This window comes from Cydia pomonella, chromosome 7 (genome assembly GCF_033807575.1).
Source record: "Cydia pomonella isolate Wapato2018A chromosome 7, ilCydPomo1, whole genome shotgun sequence".
Lineage (NCBI taxonomy): Eukaryota > Metazoa > Arthropoda > Insecta > Lepidoptera > Tortricidae > Cydia > Cydia pomonella.
In genome coordinates this window covers 18588266-18615302 of record NC_084709.1, presented here as the reverse complement: position 1 = coordinate 18615302, position 27037 = coordinate 18588266, and the positions used below count along the sequence as shown (strand labels likewise).

General features: G+C 35.1%; 1 protein-coding gene across 1 annotated transcript; it reads left to right on the top strand.

Moving 5' to 3' along the window:
• The first annotated feature begins 419 nt into the window (after positions 1-419).
• On the top strand, positions 420-26746 carry LOC133520046 (protein lin-28 homolog). Its single transcript, XM_061854308.1, has 5 exons — positions 420-839; positions 15288-15439; positions 18446-18618; positions 22194-22314; positions 23303-26746. Exons 1-5 carry the CDS (start codon positions 800-802, stop codon positions 23381-23383), a joined length of 567 nt encoding a protein of 188 aa, XP_061710292.1. The 5' UTR covers positions 420-799; the 3' UTR covers positions 23384-26746.
• The last annotated feature ends 291 nt before the right edge of the window (positions 26747-27037 follow it).

The following is a 27037-nucleotide window of genomic DNA, read 5'->3' as shown; positions in this document are numbered from 1 at the left end:
ATTAATTGTAAAGCACATATCCTATTCTTCTAATTTTTTGCCTTGCCTATTAACTTAAGAATTTAGATATGATATTGTGGATTTTTCAAACTTTAATTCAATATTGACAAAATAATAAGCAAATTTGAGTTTGACAAAGTAGCACGTTGATTTTTTTTCTAAAAATTTGATAGCATAAAGCCTCATACATATTATAAAAGACGATGCTTAAATTTTGTACTTTAATTCAATATTCAAAATTCATCAATAAAAATACATAAATACCTTATTTATATCTAACGCTCGTTCTAAATTTTCTTCATATATTACAAATATGCTTAAAAATATGTCCCATACCAGATAAACATCACTTTTCACTCTTTAGAATTATCGAAACTTATAGGGCAAAAATCCGGTCCCACTATTGGTCTACTGGTGGAAGTGGCGCGTTCTCCGCGAGCAAGTGACATATTTCGGGGCAAAGCGGCCACCGCTTTCGGCCGGTGCACACGTTTCGTTAGCTTCACTATTTTAAAAACTCTATCTACTTGCCGGTATCCGGGAAGGGACCGACCGCACCGCGCACCGTGCCACTCATTGCCGATGCAGTCGACCTGCGTACGCGTCGCTACGCTAGCCGCTTGACGTGCGTTCGCGCCCGCTCTCATGCACCTTTCATTGTTGATATGTTATTTTTAAATGTGCGTAAACTACGTCAGTCAATGAACTCGTTGTAAACAAATAAAGTGCCTTATTTTGATGATGTTTGTTACGAAGAAGAGGTGATATTTGTTGGTGCTGTTAAGTTTCTTTACACACGATGAGCGGGAGGGAAGGCGGAAATGCAGTTCCGTCTTCGAGTGAGTATAATTTTTTTCTGTTATCTTATGAACGTAGGAGTGTAGTATTTGTATTTTGGTGTAGTAGTTGTTTTATGGTTTCCGTTACGCTCGTTATAAATCTATCTTCACACGTGGGTAAGGAAGGGTGCGCCTGGTGCGGCGCGCATACGCAATCAACTTACGTCAAAAGCTGTTGTATGCATCGGGACTTGACGTGACCCTTATCGGGCGGATGCGTAGCGATGTGCCCGGGGAGCCACTCGAAGGCATTTGTTTATATCATCGTTGAAATTATTCAAATTGAGGTTAATAGAGTCTCAAACTGTAGATGTCGCACATATGCGCACCATGTTTACTTCGTCCACGCTGATTAACAACACGATATACATAATTATAACAGTAACCTCGTATTTCTGGTATTGATGAAATAATAACGTCATGTTGTTTGCGTAATAGTTGCGTTTTAGATAAATTGATATCTGCGGATACACAATTGTCCACATGAATTATCTACACGATTTTCTGTTAACGAATAAGAAACAACTAAATTGAAGAAGCTTGGTTATTTATAAAAGCATTCATAAATAATGAGCATGTAAGAATGCAGTTCAGCAGCATTTCCTCAAGCACAGCTCTACGCATGAAGCAGTGTTTACGATACCATACGATACTCCGTTTTGGGAGCTCGAGTGCATGCCGCTGGTATGCATCGAATGCGTTTGTTTTCCGCGTTTATTTCTAGACTCTAGCCCTATAACTTTAAGATGCGTTTTACAATGGACAGGGTTTTTTTTCCTATCTGTGTGGGTTAGAGCCGACTGCATTTTCGGAGGACCTTAATCTCCACTCCCCACTACACGACGTGTTTTTGTCGCCGACATGCCACGGAAATAGTGACGGACCCATGTCGATATTTTTACTTGGGAATGAAAATAAAAGCAGGTCGAACTAGTCACGTCCTGCACCTAACGAGGGGACAACTATTTGTGATGCAGAAACGGTGTTGTTTACATTTCCTCAATGGTTTCCTTTTGTTTTGGTTGGATGTAGAAAGTATCTGAATGCCCTACGAGGGCTATTAGGAGTAGGTAAGTACCAATTATAGTAACATTTTATCCGTAGTTATTTTTACTGCGAACTGTATTTTGGCATAGTATTGTGTCCCTATATGGACACTATTATGTTGTTGTTGTTGGACACTAAGTAAAATTATTGTTGTATTTTTATGTTAGTCTTGAAGGACTGTAGGATAAGTATGAGACCGTTATTCAATCGTCCGTTCATTAATCAAGCTAAAATCCATTTAATTAACATGTATTAATTAAGTATATTTTATTGATTTTAAACCTTATAGGTAGGTACTTACAAAATTATTACTTTCTAAGAATTGCACAAGCACGCTAGATAGCACTAACTAGAGCAAATCAGAAAAAAAAATAGCTCTAGTCTATTCGTGCCGAATTTTTGAAAGTCGATTAAAATTCAGTTACATCCCTACCGAGGGGTCCGAGTTCGTAACCAGTCAATTAAATACGAATAGTGGTACTTGTTGCTGTCTCTTTCGCTCCCGTCCAAGATCCCGCGGCAGGCGCCACTTGACGGTGATTCACGTTTGAATTCCATGCCTACGATTGATAACAGGCCCTGTGCTCCCATCGCTTTACAAGCATTAGCCTTACAGAAAACCAAAATAAATGGGTCTATGAAATCCTTAACAAATACGCGTAATCAAAACATAGATTAATAATGGTCCAGCTGACTCGAACGCTCCGTAAGCAACTGAAACACAAGGCCAGCAAAAAGTAGTGAATGGCAGGACGTTTTAGGTCATTTACTTGTAGCCCATGCGTGCTACATTCATGGAAATGTGTTTTGTTTACTAAAATATTAACTGTTTATCAACCACTTAGCGCACACGTGCTTGTGCGTTTATTCATACTGAAAATTCTTTAAAAAGGCCTATAGTGTAATAATACCAAAGTACCTATGACGAAACTGGACATTGGGAAAGCCTAAGTCGGATAGGGTTCCTTGATGTAGGGCTAGGGTTTCTTTGAAACTAGTCTAATTGATAGGGCGCAATCGATTTTTTTAATAGACGTGACAAGAACCTTCTTAATTATTATTTAATTGTCGTACAGACAGTTTAGTGATTACGATTTTGTCACATGTCATTCAATCAACAATGGGGAATATAATTAATGATATTTAACTTTATACAGTGTGCGGCAGATGTTTTGGTGTAAACATTTCTTGAAGTTTTGGTCTGTACGGAAAAAGATTTATTTAATTACAGTCTTCAACAAAAAATGTGTCATACAGAGTGTTCAAAAAATGTATATCAATATGGACTAGTCGATATCAGTATTTTTACAAAACAAGGTCGCTCAGATTCTGTGGAAATCTATCGTTGCTGATCTTTAAAGATCTTAGTTTATTAAGCCAGCAATGTCATGTTCTAAGAGAGACGTCTCCAATCCCATAATATAGGGTCGTGTTTTGTTTATTGCTCGGTTTACCCCTTTCACGGATATCACGACTACTATGTACAGTAGGTGCCCCAGCTTAATTACCCACGTGGTCATACTATTTGCTTAGGAAAAGTGGATACTTGTGTTAGGGCACCGACTGTAAGAGTCAATGATGACCCAATGATGATCGCGGCAGTAGTAGACCGTAAAACACGGTACAGGGAGGACTGGAGGAGAAACACATTTGCCCATCACATCAGATAGACTCGCAAACGAGCTAAGTAAAAAACCTTGATAAAACCCTTAGCAAATTTTAAATATATTATTGCAAAAAACCAAGAAACATGTTCGAAGCGAAATCGGTCCATACCCGATTGTTTGGTTAATTTAAAAACGTAACGCAAAGAAACATAACCCCATAAATAGAAGTGAGTAATCTGCAGGTGAATCAGATGAATGAAGGACCAATTTCATTTGAATTTAACACTATTGTGGAATTACACGCCTGTAATTAAAGGTTTCAGTAGAACTAATGACATGTAAAACATTAAAGGCAAATTGAGCCCTGCGCTAAGTTGCATAACTTTCCATAGGTAGTTAGGTTTATTTATGCACGTAAGATGTAATGTAACGTCAAAAATACATTGAAACTTCGGAGTGAACGTAAAGATCGAGCCCTTTCCCACGAATTTTATATGCCTCATAAAATTCGACATACTTCTGTTATTGGAAATAACTCGAGATGTTTATAACGCTGTGTTTTTGACGCTCATGTTTGACAAGTATGCTAATCTGAACGTCAAACATTAACCAACTACGCTGAAAGCAAAATATTAAGAATTTAGGAAAGTGTAGACTTAATACACTGAAGATAAAAAAAAAATTCTAGCTATTTTTTCAGACTGAGTAGGCCTCTTCTTTATTATGTTACCATTTTCGGCCCTGTGTTACTAATATACAGATGTTTAAGTAGTAGAAATTTCCAAAAACTTATCTTATAAATCTTCCTTAATTTTTTGTGGATGTTCACCAGAAATAAAAGAAGTCTCTATTTATTTTGGAAATGAAATTTTTCGTACCGTATCGTTTAGTAGCCTATAAACCCACATCTATCTTTAAAATTTAAAATACTCTTTAAAAGAAAAGTAAGCACTACTTATTGACTCATATTATTTAAAACCCAAGTTCAAAGTCAAAGTTCATGTACCCTATATTTTTTACTGGTCACAAATAATTCGTCATAACTTTGTAATTCTGAAAACATGTGACTAAGCCTTTCCTACTTTAGGAGCCGCGACGGAAATAGGTAAATTCCTTATTTGTTTCTAATTAGAATATATTTAACTACAAACCTACCGTGACGTGGTACAACATACGACTAGCCTTGTGATAAAAATGGTTGGAATTCGCGGACCGGTCAACTTATTTTACTAAAACTCTTCTTTTACCGTAACAAACGAATCTGAACCTACCTTGTATGTTAGGAGTAGATGAAAGTGGTAAGTGAGAAACATAGGTGTCTAGAGTAATGCTGTCAGTGTACCTATTTGATTTGTAGTTTTTTTTTCAGATTAACCCCAATACACTTTACATTAGCTTGGTTTTCTCAATCTTGTTCGTTTTTTTTTCATCTCCGTGTGTCTAAATGCAAAAGCTTTATAGCTTCTAATATAGCCCAGAGGCCTTTAACATGGCCTTTCATTTCATTTTGTTATAAATTTTTATTTTGACCATTTGTATGTGCAAGTTTTGATTTGCGAGTGGCTAACTCTAGCCAGGGAAATGTCTAAAAGTTTACCTGTCATTACGATGCGTTCGATACAATGGTACGGAGTCGTAATGTGGCCTGGCCAGTTTTTAAATCAATAAACAAATACTTAATTGAATCTATCAAATCCAGAAATTGACATTAATACGCATTGAAATATAATTTTATGGTAAAAATAAATAAAGATGTAGGTACGGAAACTAATTTAATTTCCCATTTAAATCGTTCAATATATGTACCTACTCAATCTCTGTTTTATTTTAAGCGGTACATTATGGTTGGGGATTGGTACAGGATTCGCAGAATACTTGGATCTAAAATAAAAAACTTAAGTAAGTTTTGATCTCCAATATACGAGTAGCACTGCATCTTTAAGAACTCTATATTTGGGCGCAAGGCACCAAGCCAAAGCCTATGTTATAATGATTCCTCAATGAATAGAACTGCTATAATCTTGTTACATTTCGGCTAAGCCTTAATTTTTCTATTGTTGAAATTCGATTTTTTTTAAATGTAAAACGGAGTTAAAAATTAACTAAGGTATATTTTTCATAAATTCTAAATATATTTTTAATAAGGATTATGACGATTCGTGAGGGAATCCACTGAGCCAGTAGCTCACCGTTTTTCTGATAAAAACGCTTGATTTGGAATGCGGTACAAAACAATAGTTAAACCTTTTACTTGCTGCTGACTATATTTAAACTGCTTCAATTACACTATGATTGTACCACGTACGCAATCGGTATGCAGCTCCAACACATATAGCAGTAGGAATATCGAATGCAGTCTGTCCCATTGATTAGCCAATCACCTGGACAGGTGAAGGGTAAATGATTCAAATAAATCAGAAAAGGGAAACTAACAGAAAATAAGTTGTAACGTAAGGATTATAATTTCTATTTTGGGGATACATATCTGTATTGAGATATAATAAAAAACATCCAGACCAAAACACTTGTTGCTTGATCAAATTAGCAGTACCAGTATTTTTAATACCGAAATACTATGCTAGGCTAAACTTGTAGGTTTTTATGGAACCTGCATTTACATATTTAGATAATCAAAAATTTATAAAATATTTCTTTTTTTTGTGAAATGGATCTCAAAGCTCAAAACAAATATTTCACGTAAGTACCAAAATGTTGACTTATATATTAATAAAATCCGTGACTTTACGTTGTTTTATTTATTTGCATAGTCAATGTAGTGGTACTTAGGTAATCACAATTTAAATTATCGCGGGAAGCTCATAAAAAAATGAAACAACGTTTTACAGTTTGTGAGCATCTCTCTCAAGTTAGAACAAATATACCTTTACCCATACCATTTTCAATTTTCTCTAACCCATTCAAATTGCTAAGGTTGAACGTTTGGTAAAGTGTATTGTGTGGGAAGTATTGTATTTATCTTCACTTGTATCTTAATATTAAATGTAATATGATTTCGAATAAATGAAATCCTCAAAATGCGTGGGGTTCCCTATCCCTCCCTTTCTAAAATTACACAGTATTAACTCCTCATTCTATAAATAGTGCCCGCAAAGGTGAACAGATATACGATGGAGGTACAACTCAGATCTTGAATTTTGTAATGCAATATCTGTATGAAAGAAAATAGAGTGTGAAGTTTACAATAATTATTCAACTTTACGCGAAAACCTTAAGAGATCTACACAAATAAATAACAAGCTTTGACTGAAGAGAATTACATTCCTACTAATATAATAAATTTTGCTATTGGCATTTGTTTTATTAACGTAAATAATATAATAAGTTGATTAACGTAGTGGCACCAGTGACCGATAGGATACCAGTACTATTAGAAGTATTAGAAAAAAATTAAGTTATTTTTCAGAAAATATATTAATTTGTTTTTATTTCAAGTAGAAACACTACTATATAAATTATACACTGAAATAAATGTCATATACTAAGGAAAAGTGACCAAGGCTTCCAGTTATTCAGTAGTAAGTAGTAGCAGTAGTAGTTTATTTCAGTTTAGGACACTAGTAATCTGACACTTCAATTTTTATCCAAGAAAAGAAGGGTAAGAAGCCGAATTTCTTAGTCTAGTAGGTGCACAGTGTTAAAGAATTTACCAACCGTGGCAGCGGTTTTCTAGTCAAAGGTAGAGGAGTTTAAAGGGGTTCACTTATGGTACGATTAATCGCTTCGATCAATCTGACGAAAATCGTGACGACCGGTCATTTCGAAATATGCAGTCAAAACACGGAGCGATTGGTCGTTACGATCGAGGGATGCAGCGCTCATACCCGAAGCAATTGGCCTACACCAGCTGCCCACACCGTCCCCAAAATGACGGCCAACAGACCACCCCACCAGTCGGTGGGGAAGCGACCCGCGACAGCCGCCGCAGCCACTGTGCGGTAGCGGCCCCTCATACCCCCCTGACGGGGGGTATCGACAGATCACTCAAGCAAGCAAAGCAAGTGAGGCGCCTGCGTCAAGAATGAGACAAAAAGCAAATCGTTGGTCGCAAAGAGCCATACAATGTTGATTCATCGCTACGATATTCATGATTACACGGGTTTTTTTTGCCATTTCCGCCTAAGTATCGTCTTCGAATAAGTAAATCGTTAACGATATTAACATGCACTATCAATCCGTTTCGATCAGTCTGTATCGACGGATTGTAAAGATGAACCGTTCCATGAGTGAGCCCCTTAACGACTAAAACTAGCTTACATATATGTTGGCTTTCTTATATATACACAAACCCTTCTCTGATGGAAAGACACATATATAATTATTTTTCTTACTTAACTTAATACAAATTAGTTTCAATCAGCCAACACTTTCACCAGTTCGTAGCTGACCTTGATAATTTCTTACCAGTCACCTCAGTTGAACGGTAATATGTAATATATTTAATTTATGTATTCTTAAACTACCTTTTTAATACAATTTTATGTATCAACATCATACTTGTAGGTACTTGTAGCTGCCAATATCTTTAAAATGTTTGTGTAATAAAGCATTATGTATTAACTTGTTATACGTTAGAATCAATAACAACTTTAGTTAAATAATCCACTATTTAAAGAGTAGAAGTTTAGTTAGTATGACACGTCAGTGGGTACCGGTTAAAAGGAATGCAATCAGATGTTACATATGCATTAAAAACATTTGGTTGCATTGAAATTCCTTAGTGTATGTTGACTTGGAGTGTGGAATGAACGCCACGGCACTGACGGCGATAAGCGACGCAATGAATTATAGTGATAATTTGAAACTTATCTTCATGAAGTTGTCCGATATTTTTAAGCTTTCAGATGACGTAGATAATATATGCTTATTTACACTACAGGTTTGATTCGGTTACTTACCTGGCGAAATATATGTATTTAATTGTATAGCAATGCCACTGGTATATGTTGCGAACTTGCGACAATACTGAACGGGTACACGATTGACATAATAGTTTTAAAATGTGAATGCTGAAAAAAAAAACGGTCAATACAGTAGTAAAATCGAAGAGACTACACTAGCAGCTTAAGAAATAGGCGACAATAATCAAAACACGAAAATTAATGACTAAGATTTCAGTATTATTGCATATTATTTTATTTATTAAAAAAATGATTCCGGCAACAAGGCCTTACAAATACCTTATAGACTAAAATACATAAATAAATATATAAATATATTTTATAAAATTAAACTAAACACTATTTAGGCGACAAAACGGCGTGGCTCCGTTGAATCGGCTGCTCTTGTGACTAATTCGGCACTTTGCCCCGAAATCTCCGAAACAACAAAAAACTGCCCAACAAATCCATTTAAAACCAAATTTTAATTGCTTATCTAAAAAAAAAAAACCTCGAATGTAAAATGATCTAGTGCAGAAACGTATCACTTTCTGCACACCTTGTAGAACAATAAAGACCCACTTTCAGAGCATGACCAATGAAGGTCTTTTTAGGGTTCCGTAGCCAAATGGCAAAAAACGGAACCCTTATAGATTCGTCATGTCCGTCTGTCTGTCCGATTCTGTCACAGCCACTTTTTTCCGAAACTATAAGAGCTGTACTGTTCAAACTTAGTAAGTGGATGTATTCTATGAACCGCATTAAGATTTTCACACAAAAATAGAAAAAAAACAATAAATTTTGGGGGTTCCCCATACTTAGAACTGAAACTCAAAAAATCTTTTTTCATCAAACCCATACGTGTGGGGTATCTATAGATAGGTCTTCAAAAATGATATTGAGGTTTCTAATATCATTTTTTTCTAAAATGAATAGTTTGCGCGAGAGACACTTCCAAAGTGGTAAAATGTCTGTCCCCCCCCCCCCCCCGTAACTTCTAAAATAACAGAATGAAAAAACTAAAAAAAATATATGATATACATTGCCATGTAAACTTCCACCGAAAATTGGTTTGAACGAGATCTATTAAGTAGTTTTTTTTTAATACGTCATGAAATTTAAAAAAAAAATTTTTTCCATCATACCCATACATGTGGGGTATCTATGGATAGGTCTTCAAAAATGATATTAAGGTTTCTAATATCATTTTTTTTCTAAACTGAATAGTTTGCGCGAGAGACAGTTCCAAAGTGGTAAAATGTGTGTCCCCCCCCCCTGTAACTTCTAAAATAACAGAATGAAAAATCTAAAAAAAATATATGATATACATTACGATGCAAACTTCCAACGAAAATTGGTTTGAACGAGATTTAGTAAGTAGTTTTTCAATACGTCATAAAATTTAAAAAAAAATTTTTTTTCGTCAAACCCATACGTGTGGGGTATCTATGGATAGGTCTTCAAAAATGATATTTAGGTTCCTAATATATTTTTTTTCTAAAGTGAATAGTTTGCGCGAGAGACACTTCCAAAGTGAAAAAATGTGTGTCCAAAGTGGTAAAATGTTGAACGAGATCTAGTGAGTAGTTTTTTTTAATACGTCATAAAGGAACCCTTCATGGGCGAGTCCGACTCGCACTTGGCCGCTTTTTTTAATCCTACAAGCGCCTATGGTTAATATTTTGTAATAATAGCAATAATTCAGCGATTGAATGCGTGAAAATAAAGCGAAAATGATGTTATGCTTGCCAATACATATCTTTAATACTCATAGTTATATGATGGACTATATTGTAAAGTCAGCATTAAACACCCGCCATAGGTATCAAACAACTTGATAAAAAAGATAAATACAGGTGAATTCCTGCATTTTCCAAGTCAGACTAAGGCTTAGAACACACTGCGATTAATTTCTTGCGGTTTCAATACCGCAAAAAGTGTAAAGTAACGGCCCGATTCGAAGAAAGAGATACGATAACGATAAGTTCTGGTTTAGATAAGTTCTCATTTAGATATCATTAGTATGTCAATTTGGGCAACCAATGTCACTTTGACGTTAGAAATATCGTAGATAGATGGGTTCTTCTTGGGATCACAGCGGAATCGAAATAAACGTTAATCTTGACATGTCCTTTAGTTATCGATCTTTTAAAGATCTTTCCAAAATCTTAAACGCGTCTTAATCATTCGTCGAATTGAGCCGTATGGCATGCTTCATAAGCGCATGCTCTTACAAGACTGAAATCGCAAGAAATTAGACTGAAACCGCAAGAAATTAATCGCAGTGCGCCTTAATTAATTTCGATAAGTCATTTTTCTTGTTGACTGAAAGTATCTAATACCGAGCTCTGTAGGTATGTTTATTGTTGCTGTGCGGGTGGCGCGCTCTGCAATCAAACGGCATTCTGCAAAACATATTGAATCCCACTTTAATGTGATTAATAGTGCCTCGCGTCGCGCTGGCACACATGTAGTGCAAGTGAGTGCACACGATTCACACGAAACATACGATTCTAATTTAATTCCAGTCTTGTTACTAGGAACTTTGTGAAACCTTCCATACGACACACACTATACATACAAGCCTTTGACAGACAAGAGGCAGATTTCGTGAGCCCGATAAATTGCCCGACCATCTCACTTGTATGTGTATATTGGTGTGAGCGGAAAACGCTGCGATTAACAACATGTCATTAATAGATTTTAAAAGTTCGAATGGCATTCCAGCCCACGAACGAAACGCAACTGTTACATACAGTCGCACTAATACGGAGCGTTGATTAGCACATTGGCTAAGCGGGCAGGCCCTACAAAAAAGACCAAGAATTGCTTTAAAATTTGAGCACTATATTTAAAATAAACCTTAGATAAAATGTGTACATATTTATGGTGTTATTCATAAATGCCTATAAAGTGTCATTAACAAGCCTTTGATAATCGTTTGTCCTTATCTATCTGTCAATTTTAGATTTCTTTATTAGAAAGGGACACAATTTATCAAAGGTTTGCTCAGTTTTATGAGCAGGGGGTTCTACTGAAAAAATGTAATGTGGCAGCATATGTGTCACAGAATGTGTGAAGTCTAGCCAAGGTACCACTTTATCGCTACCATAAGGACGAGATTTGCTTGTATTTTTATACTAATATCCTATCAAAGCGTCCTTATGGCAAGCGGCAAAGTGGGACTTCTTGCTTGGTACGTACGTACTTACATACCTAAAGACTTACCTATGCCTGAATCACGTTCAAATCTTTAAGCGTCGAAATGTGAAAGATGTAAACATTTCTTTTTAGTACCAACTCTGGCAAATAAGCTCAAGTAACAGAAAAATATTAATGAGTATAAATTAGAACTACTGCTCATATGCACTGTTGATGACTTAATTAATATAATAGCCGTCATGCGCCGGCCCTCTTATTGCTAGAAATGAGATAAACTCATATGTCTCAATATTCAAAACATTAAATGTTCCACTTTAATTTGTCGTGAGCGCTGCTTACTGTTATATCTTCTAGGCGCTTAGAGATCTATTAAAAGGTTTCCCATTCTAACTTTTAATCTTCATTTTGACAATTCAAATATGCAATTTTCTTGGCAAATTCAAAAACATGATATCTGGGATCCCGGGCACGCACAGCCATCTCACTCCCGATTACAATGAGTGAGAGTGACAGAAGAACCTAAACTCGCAGGGCCCAGCTACCTTGTACCTATATCTACGCTGCTAGGTGATCTATTCTGTCTAATAGAGGTAAAGAAGTATTCCAATATATTTCTTTATTATCACATATTATTATCATTATTTTAGTTTTTACATCTGAATACTATATTTAGAGTAAGTCTTTGAGAATGCCAAATCCGGTAAGTGCGCGATTTTAACCAAATTAAATAATACCTTATGTATTTTGTTGCTAGGTAACTATTTGTTAATAAAAAATCGAGCACATAACGGATTTAGCATTCTTAACGACGCTTTTATGCTTATACGAATACTAATACAAGGGTAAATATTTTTAATTACTTACACTAAACATTAAAACAATTACATTTAGTGTCATGGTGAATTAAAAAGTTATTTTTGTTATTTAGGTTAGCTTAAAATCAAGTACGCAAAAATACTGAAATGTTTAGTTAACAAGTTAATTAAAATACACACACAGTTCTACGTAGGTGGCACCACACGAAAATCATTAATTACATTCCTTTTACCCGCCTGGTTGTAAAAACTCATCTTATTGACATTTGTAACGCGTTTCAGAGAAGCGGCGTGTCGATGGGTTGGAATCCGCCCAAACTAGAATCTGTTTACGTCGGTACTGTACCCTGTACCTCACATACCAGAATTACTCTGCTTAGTTGTTTAGTTCCGTGATTTCTTTTACAGTAAGCAATGAAATGCACTACTACACTGTAAAATTGAAAGACAGTTACTGAAAAGCTTCAAAAAATAAATACGGCAATTTTTTTATAAGCTTTTATTTAACTTGCCCTAGTAGGTATGTTAAGTTATTGTGGGTCAAATCTTGGAAGCTAAATTTGACCCACTTCCCGATTTCCGATTGAGCTGAAATTTTGCGTACATATGTAAATCTGATGAAAATGCAATATTGTAATGCCGTGAAGCTGATCTGATGGTGGAAAGAGGAAGGGGCATGAGAACTTTGTGATAAAACAATGCAAACTAATTGTGTTTGGGGTTGTTACTGCCTCCACGAATATTAGTTGCATGTGGAAAGAAAAGTACAGTTAGCGATAAAAGCATGTACCAAAAATGCAATTTAAGCCAAAAAAAATATATTGATAAGTGCTAATGCGAAATGCATCAACCTAGATGGAAACTGTACTAGAATTGAACATGCGTCTATCAAGATCAAGATTAGGAGTACTTTGTAAAGGGGCCTTGTTACTTAATCAAATAGCATTTAAATCGTTCATAAGAATGGTATCTGGTAGCCTTACGTGACTACAAAGACGCGTACGACGCGGCAAGGCAACGGCGAATTCAAAACTAAAAAGTCTAACTACATAAAAGCCCCATGCGTGGTTGTTGCGTTTGTCGTTTGGACAGAAGGCGAGCGGCGCGAGGCGCGGGGGGCGCACGAATGCCTGCTAGGTGCAGTGTTACGGCAATGAATGAAGAGGTACCAGAAACGCAACCTAAATACCAGGCATTCCTCGAGTCCCCGGCGTCGCCACGTGTGCTGCGTTCTACGCCAGAAATAATATGCTTACCTTACACACCGTCACTTGAAAATGTGTAACGAATTAGCAAAGCTACCGATAAACTTTCGTCATATCAAACGATTCCCGTAGGACACATAGTTCAAGTGGTAGTCACAATGTTGTTACATATTGTTTAGGTACCTATCTTTAATTTAATGACGATTACTAATTCTGGTAGCGCTTACTAATGTTTTACGTTACTTATTTCCGAATACTTCGCTCTTAGTCACATCTTTTTCGATACAATGCGGAAGTTGCGTAAAGCCCTGATTAGTCATGTTTACGATTATTAATTGAATTGAAGCGCCCACCTACCTACTCGCATATTAACAATGTCATGTGAACACGTCTCATAAAATCTTCGAGTTCAATAACCATACAAACATGTAAAAAGGCTATTCTTTATTTCGGTTCCCACGTTATTTTTTGTATAGGAGCGCGATAAAGGGAATCGTATACCCTTTCTTAGTCCGGTAAACAACCGCCAGCCCTTATTTATTGCTAATAGATTTCCGAACGATGTAGTTGTCCCGGTATGCATTTATAAACAGGGAACATCCACTTTCCTTTAACAACTCTACCTAATTAGAATTTAGAGTTTAATTGGTCCGGCCTAATGTTGCGTTTTCGTATCAGCTTTCATTACAGTGAAATAAAACGCTTCATAGTTTTAACATACGTATGCTACTATAAAATGTTGGCATTCAAACTATGAACCTAATATTTATACGCTTAAATTGCTTAGGTTCAATGAAAAAGTAGGGAAGCTAAGCTCTGGTCACTGTTTAAAGCATATCGAAACGTTACATAAATAGATTACATGAAAATAGGTACATTGATTTAGTTTATAACGGAAATTTTGACAGTTATTTTTCTAAACTGGCATGTTAAAAAATATTTTACAGTACATATGGTGCTACTTTACCGCACTAGTGCGAAAATTAGCATATTACGTTACTGTGTCGAATATTTAAAGGGCCATATGTACTGTAAAACGTTGTACGATACATGTGCGAATAGGTAATTCGCAACTCGTGTCGATTTAAAACACTCCCCGAATTTCCTATTTTTCGCATTTGTCTCGTAATGTACTATTTTTTATGGTAAAAGTGTGTCTGAATCGCGCCAATAAATGTACTATGTATGTAATATGACCGAAACGCACGCGCGTATGATGACAAAATGACATCCAAATATATTTTTGAATTGGCTTCCTGTTTCTATATAGCTAGTTATGGCAATTTTCGTAATGGAATATGGATTTACACAAATATCACTTAGTAAATATTTACACAAAAGTAGTAAGGGTCGTCATATATTAGAATAATAACTTTCGACGTTCGCCCGTATGATAGTTTAACTAAAGATGTGACTGTCCCAGAAAACTAAAACTGATCTGAAGCAAAAAAACAACAAAAATATTTGTTTATTCATTAGAATAGAATAAGCCATTCAATAAAATTGAAAACTATATAAGTTGTAATATTTAAGTAACAGGTATAGACATTTAGAACTAAAACTTAGGCTACTTATTTACGCGATAACAATGTAATATGACAAAGCATAAGTTTAAAATTGGAACTCTATATTGAACAACGCATTCCTCATAGAGATTCTAAAATCGGAAATAAAAGATTGCATTAAAAATAAAAGTCTTGACTATTTATTACAGGTGTCGGTAGCGCAGCGGGCTCGGGCGCGGGCGTGGCGCCAGCGGGGGTGACGGGGGTCACGCGGCGCGGTCGCTGCAAGTGGTTCAACGTGGCCAAGGGCTGGGGGTTCATCACGCCGGACGACGGTGGCCAGGATGTCTTTGTGCATCAGGTAATTATTATTAGATATTTATACGAGTTTAGATCCAACGATGTTGAGGAAACAAAATTTAACAAGGATAAATTTCGAGCAAAATTGATAACTGGTAGAGATTGGCGACTGAATGGCTAGAAAATATCTGCTGATGACATATAAGCAAAGCCAGGTTAGCATAAAGTTGAGATAGGCAGCGTAGTGAATATGTCACGAAAGAAAATCTTTAGGTTAACAAATAAATAAATATTTAAATAAATATTATTCTTCTTCTTCTTTGTTAGGGGCTATGCAAGGCTCTACAGCCTAAATATCACTGCGACCATTCCTGATCTATTGTGATGGCCACCTACTACAACTCTCGATGCAAACCTGCAACTTCAAACAGCTGTAGGATCCTCTTGATTTCGAGAGACCTTAATAACTCCTCCGGACGTAATATGTGTCTGCCCAGGATTGAGTCACGAGTGCGCATTAGGCAAGGGCAAGGGGAGATTCTTCCACAAATGGACTAAGTCCCACGGTAAGCCAAGAAGGCTTGTGTTGTGGGTACTCAGACAACAATTCAACGATTTATATAATACACAAATACTTAAATTCATATAAAACATCCACGACTCAGGAACAAATATCTGTGCTCATCACACAAATAAATGCCCTTACCGGGATTCGAACCCAGGACGATCGGCTTGATAGGCAGGGTCACTACCCACTAGTCTAGACCAGTCGTCAAACAAATAAATATTTATTTATTAGTATAAATAAATTAATACCACATTATTTCCATCACCAGGAATGCATACTACGTTATACAGAAAAGAAAATATGCATTTGTGATTTTAGTTGTGCTTTTTGAAAGGTAGAGATATATATCCCCAGTTCAGCTTAACTCCGGATTTCAAGGAAGTGAAATTCTGCCGAGCCTTACATTCACATAATTATGAGGGATTCAATTATTTTATTAGGTAATCTCTTTAATTTTAACAGTAGCAATATTAAATGTCAAACCTTATTAATAATAAGAGCAATTTATAGCCCAGGCAACAAATGCTCAAAAAAGGTTATAAGGGAAATGCTTGGAACATAATTTTTGACTTCGTTGTTTTGTTTGGACTATTTAGGAGGTGAACATATCAAAAGTCCTCAGCTGTAGCCCTTGAGCCGGGGGGAGAGCGGGTTTGAGGTCCCATTTTTCAGTTTTTTGATTATATCTCTGAAACTATGTGTTTTAGCGACATGGCCTCTTTACCTTCTTATTGCTTGGCCTATTAATACAATTTGGTAAGCTGGAAGAGCTTTTCATTCTGCACGGAATATATGCGAAATCCCATTTTGTTCCCAAATTTGTATGTAAGTAATTGTCCGTTGAGTTCAAATACCATCCATTTTTGTAACTCAGTGGAAGATTTTTTATAACAAATGTATGTTATAAAAACTCTGACACTTATTTTGTACAGAATAGGGAACTCTATCTAGTCACCAAATTTTGTCAAATCTGACAAAAAATAAATCGACAACATATGAGAAAGTTTCCCATAATTGTTTGCTTTGTGTAATAAATTTCATTTTCATCTTTACAATGTCAGTTACATATATGTGGCATTATCTATGAAAAGGGACCTTATTGTCGATGGCGCTTCCGCCGCACTGCGTCGCGCAGCGTTGTATTTGTATCGGAGCATCTATTATAACGGCGGAAGCGCCATCGACAATAAGGTCCCTTTTCATAGATAATGTCACATATAGGGATGCACTATTAGATCTGAGTGTACATTAGTTAACAAATGTTAAACTATTAACCTGATCAACTATTGAATTTGTATTTACAAAATCCAATTAAAATTATAGTACAACATGTACATTGATACATTACAGTGCAATTGTATGTTTAAAATGTATAATACCTGTTACTACAAAATATTTAAATACTCCAGAATAGTAGAAATAAATCCATTCACAAATAATGGCGTATCTAGGTTGACGGTTGACCTGATAGTGCGCTTATTTGTTTGTTCGCCTTATCAAGGCCGGATGTTTTTTCTATTACATTTACGCTACTAAACTTGTACTTCGGAACGCTGGAGTGGTAAAATTTATATGTATTAGGTTGTGCGCGGGTATTGGGGAGCGATAACGTTGATTTTTCTCATAAATGATAACTAGCTGAATTGGGTACGCAACGTGGCCAATGTTACGAAATATATAATAATATAAATTCATTGGACAATATTTTTACTTCCGATATGATTACTATGCTTCCCTTTAGAAGTCTACCATCTAACTAACCTTAATGGAAACTTGACTATTTCAATATATCATTGATTTTCTCAATTTTCTGTGATCTTCAATGGTTAGGAATATGTACTAAGTACTCTGACTCGAAGTTGGCCTCAACACTAAGCGAGACGCCATTTCTGAATCTTCTGCGTAGTTTGTCGCTATTCAAGATGAACTTCTTGAAGCTGGCCTTACCCAGGCACTACACTATATTAAAGTTAGATAAATAAGGTAGTTTACCAAAAAAATTCGCATTCAAAAGAAATGACAATCGAAAACCAGACAAATTAGCCCGTTTCAATTATTCTTGAGTGTCACTAAAAATCTCTAAATTTACAAAACGCTATATTGATTTAAATTTAAAAGCATCAGACTCTTTTATCGCTAGTTTTAGTTCAATAGCGCCATATGTATGGTTGCTTTATAAGTATCATAGTTAAATAAAATACTGTTACTTCCGCTGATACAGCAGAGCAGTAAAAGTAAAGTTAGAGAATATTAAAGGCGAACAGTTGCTATTTACACTGATACACTTCTTAGCCATGGTTCTTAAAAAATCCCCGGCCGTGTAACGTTACCAGCAGGTGTTGTCCCGTATCGTTCGTATCTTCCACGATGATGCGCAGATTTGTCCAATCTAACCTTTAATAACATGGCAATACAAGTCAAGGCACGCGCCTTCGTGAATGACACGGTCTTTAAATCCACTGGCTAATGAACTAACAACCACTAATTACTTGATTTCAGAGCGTCATTCAGATGCCAGGGTTTCGGTCGCTGGGCGACGAGGAGGCCGTAGAGTTCGAATGCAAGGAGTCCGACAAGGGGCTGGAGGCAACCAGAGTCTCCGGGCCCTCGGCCGTGGACTGCCAGGGCTCGCACCGCAGGCCGCTCTCCAAGAAACGGTTCAGAAAAATACGGTAATCTTAATAAAACATAGGAAGTCAATATATGGGTATTTATGAACCCAATCTGTTATACACCATAGTAATATTTTACGGCATATTTCAAAGGAAATTTTAAAACGCGCAACCGAAAAATTTACTTTGCAGCTAAAATACTAACTCAGTGATTGACTAGTCATACTCAAGGCATACTCGCTAAGTTAGGTATTTTTTCATTTGCTGAGTTACATTTTTATTGGTTAGGTTAGTATCTGAAGCTGCTAGGCCTCCAGACATAATAAAAAAATATTAATTTTATTCCAGGTGCTTAAATAAAATACAATTGAATAGAATTGATGTTGTTGACGATGTTTAACCTTTAAAACAGGGTTGTAATTAATGCAGCTTCATAGCATATTAAACCTACATTTTGACATCAAAATTATATTCACGCGTACATTCCTCAACGTGTTGACAAAGTGACATCATCGTACCCCGGATTTTTGGGTGCGAGAATGTTTTACACTAGCCCAAAAATAGGTAAATACTGTAAAAAAAACTATTTAAACATTTCTAAGCCCGTTTGGAGCTTATTACCGATTTTTTGTTCATAGTTTGGTAATTATTTTACAATAAACAAAGTTATAAACATACTATATTATTCCCGCACCCTAATATCTGGGGTATGGACATCCTTTATATATAATTTTGATTTAAATATATGAGTTTGAATCGGGCTCCTGATCACGATATTAAGTAAATAGGTACGGCTCTAGCTTCCCATGCCTACCCAGTATTTTCCTTCAGTAATGGTTTTTAAGTTAATATTTTTGTAATTTCAACACGTGTCTGTAACGTGGCACAAAAAGTACATTGAGGAATAAGGGCGCTATCGCTACAGTCAAAGTTGATAATGTGGCTCGAATAGAAACCTTATTGTGCAGTTCGTAGGCTTTATATTACTCGAGTTTACAAATTTTAATATCACTCCGGTTACATAAACAGATTTTTATCACATTTGCAAGATAAAAAGAACATTTTTAAAACAAATTTTCTATTTCGTGAATTTTTGACGCCAGGCTTGAAGGCAAATAATACAAATGTTTATTTGCTGTAACCCAAATGTGTTACAGCACTATCGCTATTTTCGAAATGTGGTACAAATAAATATGTATATGTATACAGTACAAATATTTTAGAATTTTACAATACAACAAATTGATGATTGACGCACATTAAAAGTTTTAACAAATTCTAATTAGAAGTTTTTAGACTTACTCACCACTAGACAATACTGCAGATTAATTTTAAACGAGCACTATTATATACATAAATAAAACTTACTCTTAGTAATTAAGGATGTACTGTTTAACTGAGGCGTTTGGTTCAGTTATTAGTCAGCTACGGACTGGTTAAGAGCAATTCGTAGTTAAGCAACTTTTCAAATCTCGAATTTTAAAGCTATGTTTCTGTCGCGCTGAGGTGGGCGGGAGTGCGTGCGTGCGATAAGGACAACTGCAGACCGGACTAAAATCCCCAAGAAAAAAAAAACTCAAAAATCGAGGTTTCGCGCTCGACTGTTTCCTCCTCCAAAACGCAACCAATCATCATGAAATTTTGGAAACTGCAAGAGGAATAAATAAACTATGCCGCTATGTTTTAATTTTTTGGATATTTTATGTCATATTTGTATACTGCGCCGTTTCTTGCAGCCAATTCAATTGAGCCGTTTTTACGATTTTCGAGACGCTTTAAGTTTCTTCAAAATAAAATAATCCAAAAAAGCAAACATAGCGACACAGATATTGACGATATTGATTTTATTTGAAAAAATCATTGCTCTAGGTTAAAAATCCAGGGAGGAAACAGTCGAGAGAGTTTGTATGGAAAAATCGCAACTAGGAGTTTCTCTTAAGGGTTTAACTAGATGAAGCTGATGAGTATGAAAATAGGTTAAGTATTTAAAAGGGAAAAATGGCTCTGCGATCCTAGCAAAATAAGGGTTTTTTTTTCTATGATATTCCATTTCGGGAGAAAACGTATACCACTAACTAAATGTTAACAAATCACTTTGGTTTAATGTCGATCGCTTCAGCATAATATATTATAGGGGTGTCCTTCTGAAAGCCTAACAACGTTTTGCCTAAAATCACTTGGTCTAACTGCTATGGACTAATGATCACTTCGCATAACAGTCACTTGGCGCAATGATAATTTTGCATAATGTATTGTTTTACCTAAATGTTATGTTTTCTAAGCATTTTTGTCCTAATGGTGAGTATCCCTAATGGTTTGTTGCATATTACATGAAATCCCTATTATAGTGTTAACTATAATGTGATGCCCGAACTGTTTTGGCATAATGGGTACTGCTCTAATTATTAGTTGTCATCATATTATTTTCCATATATGCAGTAATGAACTCGCAAACGAGGTGCGAATTCTGCCTTAATGGTTGGCGCTTGTAAAATTGTCGGTGTTGGGAGTGTTGGGATTGGGACGGTGAAAATTTAACGGTAGGTTAGGTTCGTTAGGTATCTTCAAACGGCCGAAGGCCAAACGGCACAGAATAGGAGCCCCGCGCAAGCGGGGCTCCGTCGATATTGCTAAATGTACCCAATTTGGGTGATTAGTGATTACTACCAAAACGTATAATAATTTGGCCATAATAAGGTATGGGCTGTGTGCAATTAGGTATAAAGATGGTTAGGACATATCATTTTTTGGATTTTTAATGATTAGACGCAATGATTGTTATGCTATGTAACATTAGGGTATGTTACGATTGTGGTAAGTGTCATTAGGGAAAAACAAATTAGGCCAAAACGAAATCGGCCATTGTGGAATAGGGCAACCACAATTCGGCCATACGAGTGTTAGGGCAAGTGATGGTTATGCCAAATAATATTAGGCAATGATAATTTAGGCCAAAAAACTTTAGGCATTCCGATATAGATCCATATTATAGGTTTTTTAAATAAAATAAATTTTATGCAAATTTTGAAAAAAGGTAAACCTACTTTATCATTATGTCAATAACATACTATCATGGAGAGTGGAAAATAATTAGAAGTGGAAAAACGTTTTCTCTTTTTGTATGGAAGATCGCGCGGTATACAAATTATATCTTCAAATGAAGTGACTCATATAATATCGATCGAACTTCACTTCAAGAAGTTCGTTTGATCATCAAAAATGTAATATATAAACTAATTTAAGTCCCAAAATAAAGTTATACTTTCTATTAATAATTTACCGCATAACTTCTTTACCAACTGCCTAAATAAGTGGTAGACCCAAATCTTACGAAGTAGAGGTGTATTCCCGTTTGTTCCTGCTGCTGGGCACAACTGGGCGCTTCATATAAATCATAAACAATTTGTCCCCGACTCATGTCACTAATCAATAGACTGAAGTAGAGGGAAGTTCAGTCCATTTTGTTGGTTAATATAATATTATATCTTCAAATGAAGTGACTCATATAATATCGATCGAACTTCTCTTCAAGAAGTTCGTTTTATCATCAAATATAAGGCTAATCTTCTCCTCAAGGTAAAACAAACCCGAGTTTACGATATAAAAATATTCTAATGAATGTTTTGGTCTTCCAGCTGCTACAACTGCGGAGAGTTCGCCAACCATATAGCCGCCAAGTGCAACATCGACCCGCAACCAAAGAGGTGTCACAACTGCAAGAGCGAAGACCATCTCATCGCTGATTGCCCTATAAAGGTACTTCGCCATCATCAGTTTAGCCTCTTGTCGCCCACTCAGTAGTGAATTTAGGGTGAGGGTAAGGTACTCAAGCTTCCTCAAACCAAAACTGATAGAAAGAAGATGGGCAGAAAAAAAACTTTTATTTAACATGTTAAATAAAGGTTTTTTTTCTGCTGATCACCCGTCCATGCGATATTTGACAATACTATAAAATAACAGCACTAATTAGACGCTAAAACAGGATCAATAGCAATTAATTTAGGATTATTCAAAAAACATTCACTGATTCCATGCCCAGCATCATGTGCAGTAGAATTTTGACGACAAATTATATTACAAAGATTAACAGAAAAGGAAAGCTTGCAGAAAAACAAAATATATCCTAATACATCTTAATGACTTATAATGCATAAAAGACCCGTAAATGGATGGCGAGCTATTGCACAGCCATAATGGACTCCGGGAAGCTACCACCGTCGCTAAGTCGGGTCTAGGTAACCTCAAAACCTATTGATAGGGCAGATATCTATAGACGAACCGTCTTCTTTACTATAGATTTATTTTTATTTGTAAGACCGAATCTACTAGAGAAACTAGTGCATACCCGATTCCATCACGTCGCCGTACTTCCACAATATGGATGACTATGTACCCCACACTAGGGTCTCCCGAGCGTCGGCGTCTAGTCAACTCTATGGCTGCTGCTCGACGCAGCGATGGCGCAACTGCGCTGACTAGACGCCAACGCTCAAAAGACGCAAGTGTGAGGTATGGTTCTGCTGATCTGATATTTTCTTAAAACATTTTATTACATAACTCCATCATTCCCCGATCAAGTCCGTCAAATTTAATAAATGTCTATGTATGTATTGAAATCCTCCTTGTAACCCTTGATTTGCCGCAATCAAATAATTCGTGCATAACAGTGCAACATCGTGATAAAGTATGATATTGCACAAAAACGTCTCAGAATATTAATCCTCATGTTATATTTTTGTTAAAGGTTGAAAAGAAGAGTGATCAGCAAACGAAGAGTTCTGGCAGTTCTCAAGACAGCCAAGATGGCAGCCCGCAGCATACATGATGGTCCTATCCTAGATGGATTATCAGGCATTCTAGCTGCATTCGTTCTTTAATTTTACAAATATAGACCGTAAGCTAAAGAATGCATAATATTTCGTCAACGCAGACATCCAAATCACTATTTACTTAAATATACATATGACTATCTACCTCAAATGCATCTACGAGTATAAAGACAAGACATAAACTAGTATACAGAAAAAAAGCAAGACTGATAAGTACAAATATCATTATACTTATTTAATTTTGTTATTACAATATTAAGTTTAACTTTAGTGCGCTATAAGAGACCTGATTTTTTATCATACCTATTGCTAATTTATTGTAATAATTAATTACTGATTACTTAAAAATCCCTTTGAGTCTTGACCTGCCAAAAGTTTTGTTATAATTCACGTCACATTTTATCGTTTCCTTTCATGCTTCCCGGTTGTCGCAGATTGTTATTCGGCTACTTAATTGATGGAATTTATTTCGACGAATATTTTAACTTAAAAAATGTGGCAGGAATATTTGGTCAAATATGTACACCGAAGTTAGCTGGTACCATTGGAGAATATCCTCAAATAGCCAAAAATTTTGAAACTGATATACATATCCTATTTTTACCTAAGTAATCTAATAAAACAATCTAAAATGTTGTTTTCTAATGGATAAATAAAATATATGAAATAATATTTGCCTAGAAACAAAATAAAACATAAAGGAAGCACGCATATTATTATTCAAAATATTGCAAATCTGGTTAAATTGAATTTGATTACTTTCGCTTGCTTTATTGCCACTGTACTACATACATTCTACTACTGTTTGCATTATATTAATAAACTCGTAAGTACCTAACTTAAGTACAAAAATGTGTTCGAGTGTCAATATTATAATTTTCCTATATCGTATTTACCCAAAGTTAAGTGTGTGTTTAAATCATTATTATCAATATTATTAATTTTATTGCTAAATTCTATTAATGACAAACTTTAAGTAATATTAGTATATAGTATACAAGTAGCTATTGTCAGACCAAATAAGAAATTTGAAGTTTACATTGTTAAGACTCGATTAATAATATTTTCTACTACTGCCGTATTAACTAGGCTTGTATAATTTTATACTTAGTGCCATGGAGTCAGTATTTATGTATAAAAGAATTTAATCAATTTGCTTATTAGACGAAAACTAGATATTATTATATTAGCTACTACTGTCAGCAGGTTTTTGAACTTAAATATCTTATTTGGTCTTTTTAGCAAATACAGTTTAATAATGATAGGTTAAATGTTCTTGGTCTTTAAATTTAGAAATATAACTACACTTCATTTTATTAATTCCTATAATTAATAGTATATGTATGTTGTTACCTGCAACGCTACTAGACCGTAACCAAAAGAATATCTACAGTAATGGAAATTTTATTTTAAATATGAACATATGTAACGGTGCAATTGTTTTATCGATATACATTACCAATAACCAATTTATAAGAATAAAAATATGTAAATCAACGTGCCAAAGTTCACCTAACATCGTTGCAATAATTAATTTAGTTAAACTGTAATATTCAAGAGGCGTCTGATGAGTTAACTTGTTTTAATGTTAAGATTGAAAGAATAATGTATATTAATTAAGTACACACATCCACCTACTAAAATAAAAGTACGACTTTGTAAATGAAATAAAAGCCATGAGTAATGTTTATACTTTAAGTTTGCTCAAAAGCCTAATGATAAGTGACGTTTTTATAAGTATAGGTACTTAATTACACAGAAAACATTGCGAAGAAGTCTGTTTATCTAGTTTTATACTTTAAGTAATTTGCAATAATTATTTGACATTGCTTACCGTCACGTTTTAATCTGTTAATCATGAATTAGCCTTTTTGATGCTATAATATTATATAAATTAAACTATACTTATATGGCCATCAATAAACATAAAAAAAACATCCTTTGTAGGATATCTATATATTGGTAAAAAGCTAAGCTAATCTAACTCATATAATATACCATAGTACTACAATAAAACTTGCTTGTTCAAGAGTACATAGGTATATGTTGGAAGACAATTTGAATTGTGTTTTTGACTGACACGTGATTGAAATATCATTAAGTATTACAACATACGGGTTTTAATTAATATACTTAAGGATTACAGTTAAGAGGGTTTGTTTGGTCCATACCTTTCGGCGAATAGCTGAAGGGGCTTCTTGTTTTTAAAAGCTTTTATTTTATTGCATATTTACTGGCGAAAGTTAATTTAATTTGGGTAGTTAATTTATTTATAGAACTGTGTCAAAATAATACCAGCCACCTATAATATAAGTGTTTTCATACACCGATAAAAATAAAGTGTTTTCATACACCTTGAATAAATATACCTATGGGAGACGTGTTCAGGCACAACTTAAAATAAAATTTTGCAAACGGAAAAAAAACGCAATACAGTTTTTCTATTATTATGAATGGAGCATTATTACTTTGAAATATATTTGACATGACATGACTAAAATGATAATCATTAATGTTCAATTAAATTAGACGATCCCCTATTCCGCTAATCCTCCTTATTAAACAAATAAATGGGCTAAATTTTAAGAATATTGTTATTTTTAATTTTGTTACTAAGTACAAAAATAGCTGATTCTGTAGATTCCTGGGGTGTCACGTATTTGATTCAATTTTTACATAGAGTGCATATTATAAACAATAACAGTAGTTTATAAGTATCTAATAAGCGATTAATTGATACGAAATTCCGTTATGTTACATTGAGTTATTATTACTAGAGAGAAGCCATACCGAACAATGAAATTGTCGCAATAGCAACCTGTACCACGTGACCAAAGCGTCATAAGCGCCGTAAAAATTTATGGCGCTTACGCGGTTAGGTCGCGAGATGCACGTTCTGCTTATAGAAGCATAACCATAGGGTTTGGTGTCAAAACAAGAACTCATGGAGCAAAATACTGGTTCTCTGTGCCGGTTCTATACGTAGTAATAATAGTTCAATGGTTATATTATTGTCAAACTTTGACATTATTATAAACGCCATTGCCAGTCACCCATTATTTACCTCTATGAAATGTTCAACGTTAATTATTTTAAAAACCCTGCACAGTCTCCAGCTACATTTTTATCACAATGAAACTTAATTTTAAGATTATATTGAAAGACTATTTGTAAACAACTACCTCATTATTTAAGTAGATTATACCGATAAGTCAATATTAACAATTATAGAGTCTAGCAATTATTATTTTCTTTATTAGCTTTGCTGAATGCCGAATTTCTTAAGGTTTGTATTTCTTATGTTTAGAGTTTAATTTTTGTTTTTATTTTTCATAGAAAAATAAAGCCTGTAACGGAAATTGTGTTTATTTTCATGCCGTATGAGGTTGCCCATAAAATTTTTGCGTTCTGTTTCAAAACGAGATAATTTTGTTTATCAAATTACAAACTAGAAATAAGCATACTACTACTAACCATTCAAAGAAATATCGGCCAAGAGCACGTCACGCTACTCCGTAGTAGCCATTGTGTCAAAATAGGCTGAACGGGGGCTATTAGTAAGTATCATGTACATTACAAGCACAAGGTAGTACCATCGTAGCGCTTTGTACTTATGTCTTTTTACTAAGTGAAGATTTTTTGCAACACGT

Coding starts and splice junctions, on each gene's coding strand:
- LOC133520046 (XM_061854308.1), top strand. CDS start 800: ATGAGCGGGAGGGAAGGCGGAAATGCAGTTCCGTCTTCGA. Junction 15,440..18,445: donor AGGATGTCTTTGTGCATCAG/GTAATTATTATT, acceptor ACTTGATTTCAG/AGCGTCATTCAGATGCCAGG. Junction 18,619..22,193: donor AAACGGTTCAGAAAAATACG/GTAATCTTAATA, acceptor TTGGTCTTCCAG/CTGCTACAACTGCGGAGAGT.